Source organism: Dendrobium catenatum, unplaced genomic scaffold (genome assembly GCF_001605985.2).
Source record: "Dendrobium catenatum unplaced genomic scaffold, ASM160598v2 fragScaff_scaffold_30, whole genome shotgun sequence".
NCBI classification, from domain to species: Eukaryota; Viridiplantae; Streptophyta; class Magnoliopsida; order Asparagales; family Orchidaceae; genus Dendrobium; species Dendrobium catenatum.
In genome coordinates, this window is record NW_021318492.1 from 218699 (window position 1) to 224056 (window position 5358).

Sequence of the window (5358 nt, forward strand, 5' to 3'; positions counted from 1 at the left end):
TATATATATATCATAAAAAATAATTATTTATCTAGTTTTAATGATAAATGATCTAACGTGAATGGTATATAATTTATACGTGTAAATTATATATAAATATATAATGCAAATTAATGATAATTTATGTTAAATTTACAAGTTTGTATGTGAATTCAAATTTAAACTAGAAGGTATTTAAATTTAAAATTAGAAATAATATTATTTGTGTATAAATTCATTTTATTTTTTAATAAAAGTTTTATATTATTACATCGATACTATTTCATTTAAATATTACTTAAAAATAATTTTAATATTTACTATGTCATCCGGTTCAAATCTCAGTTCAACTTCAATCGAATAATTCAACCTTGAGTCTCTCTCTCATTCTTCCAATTCTATGTCATATCTAATTTTCATAATCTTGGTTGGAATATGCACAGTAGCAGAGAGAGATTAATGAGTTAATTTTGTAGGAAGATCGAGCAAACTTATAGATAAAAGAATATTCGTAAGAAATATCAAAGATTTATGTTAAAAATTCAAAACTAAGGAAAAATCATTAGACTTGGCTCAGCTGAAAAAATTACACTAATATTTTTTATTATTTACAAGTGGTGTCCTTCTCCAAAGGGGTGTCAATATTTGACACGACCTGGAAAGCTGGCTCGCACACGACGTGAACATTATGGGTTATGGTCAATACATTTGGCAAACATGTCGGGTTCAGGTTCCAAATTTTGACCTTTTGAAAAATCAGGTCGGGTTAGGATCAAACCGCTAACCAGAAGTTGACCCGGATCTGAGCCGACTCCCCCAACTCATCAAGTCTGCATGAGGTAAAGTTTTGAACAAGTTGAAAAAAGACTTCTTCACCTCCTTCGTCTACATTCCTTTATTTTTGGTCGGATGTCATGGAAGCTCGCCATTCTTTTGTTGGATCGAAATCGGAAGTAACGAGAGGGTCCCGAGGGAGCTCGCTCATTGCGAAGGTAACATTTTTCTTGACTTCTCCCATTTGTGCGCTTCTAGGCATTCTCACACCAAAGAGGCGAAGACTTCGCCTCCTTCGATGATGTTCCATCCTGTCAGGTCAGAAATCAAGACAGCTCGTCATTATTTTATTGGATCGGAAGTAACAATGACGACATGAGGGAGCTCGATCGTTGCAAAAATAACCATTTTCTCCCATTTGGGCGCGTCTCGCCCTGTGCTTTTATGCTAGGTCAGGTCAACTCGGAAACCCGACGGGTCAGGTCGGATTGAAATTTCTAACACGTCTGAAAGATGGGTCGGTTCGGGTTGTGTCAAATAGTGGCGAGTGAATGTTGGATTCGACCCGAACCTGACCCGTAACCTGATTTTAACACCCCTACTTTTCCTTGATCGAGAAAGGTTTAGATAGACATAAATTATATCATACATATCTCATGGTGAAGATTGTAAGATCTATGTGTCATGAGAGTTATCTTTAAGAGATTAATTAATATTTGAATAATTGAATTGTTGGAGAATAGTAGTCGAGCAATGATGGTCGGAGGATCACAGTTTAGGCGACAGTGTTTAGGGGACCATGGTCTAACATTATAAACTACACTTTCTTAATCAAGAAAAGGGGGATTTATATGTCACTTTATTTCATGGTATTTACATATTTAATACCTAAAAATTTAATTTTACATTCTTACGGTTCATATAAAATTCTAATATCAAATATAATACTCATATTTTTCATTCATATCACCTTCATTTCATGCACCCATATTTATTATATGGATGGTAAATATATAATTTAAAAATTTTAGATATTTGATATATAAATAGTATGAAATAAAATGGCATGCATGTAAATCCCGCTGAATAAAAATCAAATAGCAATTACTAATTTACTATGCGACACAGCTTTTGTTTTCTCCTCAAAATGACTACTTGCTAGCAAACTACCTACTGTACCGCAGGCTTCTTACTCTTATCCTTTTCCTTTTCCTTTTCGGCCTGCTTCACATAGTTGATTACACCTTTCAATCCCTCCCATGAAGACCCTCCTTCCTCCATGGCCATCCTCGCCTTCTCCCTTAGCTCCCTCACCCTCACCCTTCTCTCTTCCCCTTCCTCTCCTCCCGCCATCAATGCCTCCAACGCCTTCTCAACCTGCTCTCTCCTCACTTTCACAACCTCCTCCTTATTATCCTCTACCGCCACCGCTGTCGGCTCCTCGACGCCAACTGCTACCCCAATCTTGAGTACATTCACCACCAATTGCTCGTTCAAAAACTGGTCGGCGAAGTGCGGCCAAGTCGCCATTACCACCCCCGCAGCCACCGCCTCTAACGTTGAATTCCACCCGCAGTGCGTCACAAATCCCCCCACCGCTCTGTGCTCCAATATCACCGTCTGCGGAGCCCAACCCCTTATCACAATCCCCCTCCCCTCCACCTTCTCCTCGAACTCTGCAATCCATTCATCCAGCCCCGAAACTCGCCGATCCGATGCCTCTTTCACCGCCCAAACAAAAGGCCGTCCTGACGCCTCCAACCCGTCGCCGAGCTCCACCAATTGGGCCTTTGTATTCCGGGCAATGCTCCCAAAGCTGATGAACACCACTGACCCGTCTTCTTGCTTGTCTAGCCATTGAAAAAGGAGCTTCTGGTCAATCGATGAAGCTCGCCCGCGTGTCGCCTTGGCATCGAACTCTTCTTTGTAGAGTGAGAGAGGCCCAACAGGCCATATTGCCTTCCCCGTCACCTCGTGATACCTCTCGAAGTACAAGGGCTCGAGCTCTTTAAAGCTGTTAATAAGCACACCGTCGGCGGATTCTCCGGCCATCCGAATAACTTCTATGAATTCGAACCAAGCAGGGTTCGAGCGCCAGACAGGGACCACCTCATGCTTGCGGATCTGAATGGGTTGAGGGAGTCCTGGAAGCAAGACGGGCTTGCCTGACGCCGCCTCCATCTCCGCCTCAAGCTCAGCTCTGTTTCGATCAATGAGGTGGTAACATAAGAGGTAAAAGCAAGAGGGGCCATGGAATATGAGACGGGGAATCTCGAGGGCGCGAGCGAAATCCGCAGTCCAATATTGAGTGTTATCGGAAATGATGCAAGAAGGCTTGGGCCACCAGGACGGATCAGGGACGCACAAGTAGGCCTCAAGCGGTTCACGAAGGAGGGACAGAGCCTTCATGAATGGGAGGTAGAGGTCGACGGAGGGGATGAGGTCGCAATTCTCGCACCCGTCAGGGAGGCCGACATCCGTCGCCGGAAAGGGAAGCTCGGCGAAGCGGATAGGGAGGGCAGCGGCTGCAGCTCGATCGACGATGGGTTGGATGCGGGCCAGGTTGACCGGCGTAGTAACAAAAGTGACGAGGGCGCCGCGGGCTACAAGGAGCCTAGCTAAATCGATCATGGGGATCATGTGGCCCTGGGCCATGAGAGGGACGAGAAGAAAGTGGAGGCGCTCTGTATTTGAGTTGCAGTCATCAGCTTCGGAGCTCATGGTGGGCGACTGAAACTGAGGAGAAAAGATTGCTCTTTTCTTCACTGGTGGGAAATTTAAGGGGAGCAGCTGAACTTTATAGCCATGGAAATAAGCTTTTTTTTTTAAATATATATGAAGCAGAGATTATTTGAATTGTACTCCTCGGCAAGATGGTTCGGCGGACTGACTTAAAACATTCCTCCAATCTTCTTCCAGTTGTTGTAAGAATTTAGAGAAAAACAAAATTTTGTTCAACAAAGTCGGGCGGGCTAAAGATCAGACAGACGGCTTTGACATATAGTGAGTGGTGAAGGAAGAACGGTCAATACAGAGAGCTTAGCTTAACAGGAGAGATAAACAAATGGTTTACTAAAATTATTAGTAAATACTAATAAAAAATTACTAAATTATATAATTATTAATTAGATTTATAAATATTAAGTTAGTTCAATATAAAACTATCTATAAATAATATATTATTATTATTTTAAATGGCTGATTTAACTAGCCAAAATTTGTCCAGATGCATTGGCTTGGCCTGCAAGCAAGCTATTAGCGAGCATGACGGGGCAAAAATTTTTGAACGGGTTATTTAATTGGCCAAAATTTGACCAGATAGACTATTGTTACCCGTGTGGAGTTATGGTGCCTAATAATTGCTGTTTTTGTCATACTGATAGGGAAACTACTTCCCATCTTTATTTTGAATGCAGTTTCACTTTTGACATTGTTAAAAATTTATTATCATGGACGCAACAGCATCTTTTGAGACCAAATTTACACCAAATGTATGATAGCATATGGGAGCAAGGCTTTAACGCTAAAACCAGAAATCAATTCCTTCTGACTGTTTCAGCTACTATTTATTTTATTTGGAGAGCAAGGAATAATAGATTTTTTGGTGGGGTTTATGATTGCAAAATCACAATCAAGGCTAAAATCAAGAAAGCTGTGCTGCTTAAGATGCTATGCTGGAAGTAAAACTGTAATTTCTAATCTCTGTCTGCTGGGAGTCGTTGTTTTGCTAGTTCTGGAATGTATAATTCGCTGAAGACTCTATGCTGGTATTCCTGGCTTACTGCTTGGCCAGAGGATTTTGCTGCTGTGGGAGAAGAAAATTTTGGTTGGACGATGATGAACGCTGACTTTGCTCAGCTGCCTCTTGGACGGTCTTCTGGGCAACCAGAGGCTATGCTCATTCTATGACCCTATCGAGTTTTTGACCCTTTCGAGATGATGAGCTTTTTCTGAGTCCACGGCTTTCAGCCTATTAGTTATTCTTTTCTCTTTTGAATGTATTTTTCTTTTCTTTAGAATCCATAATCTCTTTTTGTTCTTGAGATTGTTGGATTATAGTTTGGTTTTTTACTTACTTGTAATCTTTTTATGCAATGAATGGGCTTAATGCCCCAAAATTTCCCCCAAAAAAAAAAAGCTATTGTTCCCAATTCAACAAGGAATATTGATTGTTCAAAAAGATTTAGATATTTTCCTTTTTTATGCAAAGAATTTTTTCGATAATTTTTGGCTTACAGCTAGCAATCATTATATTTAATACCTATAATTTAAATATACGTACATTAAATGCTTGTTGCTAAATTTCAGAAAATAATAAATATGATAAAAAATTCATTATTAATAAGTATTATTCCACTAAAAATATTTAAATTTAATTTATTTTCTTATTTCTAAAAAAATTTGAAGTTGACTTAGGCTCGGACTTGTTAAAATTTTTTTACTAAAATTTTACTTTAAGAAGTAAAAAAAAAAAAAAATCGTCCCAAACGAAGCCTTTGTAAACATAAAACCTATATTATAAGACTGACTTAGAATATATTTAATTTTTTTTTATTCTATATATTTTTTTATTTCTGAAATTGAATAATCATAATCTTATATACT

General features: G+C 39.3%; 1 protein-coding gene across 1 annotated transcript; it reads right to left on the bottom strand.

The window, feature by feature from the left end:
- Positions 1-1805: 1805 nt before the first annotated feature.
- Positions 1806-3741, bottom strand: LOC110103946 (UDP-glycosyltransferase 73E1-like). Its single transcript, XM_020832847.2, has one exon. It carries the CDS (start codon positions 3472-3474, stop codon positions 1924-1926), a length of 1551 nt encoding a protein of 516 aa, XP_020688506.1. The 5' UTR covers positions 3475-3741; the 3' UTR covers positions 1806-1923.
- Positions 3742-5358: the final 1617 nt, after the last annotated feature.

Bases quoted from the DNA above. Each gene is read 5' to 3' on its own strand.
- LOC110103946 (XM_020832847.2), bottom strand. From the start codon at position 3,474: ATGAGCTCCGAAGCTGATGACTGCAACTCAAATACAGAGCGCCTCCAC.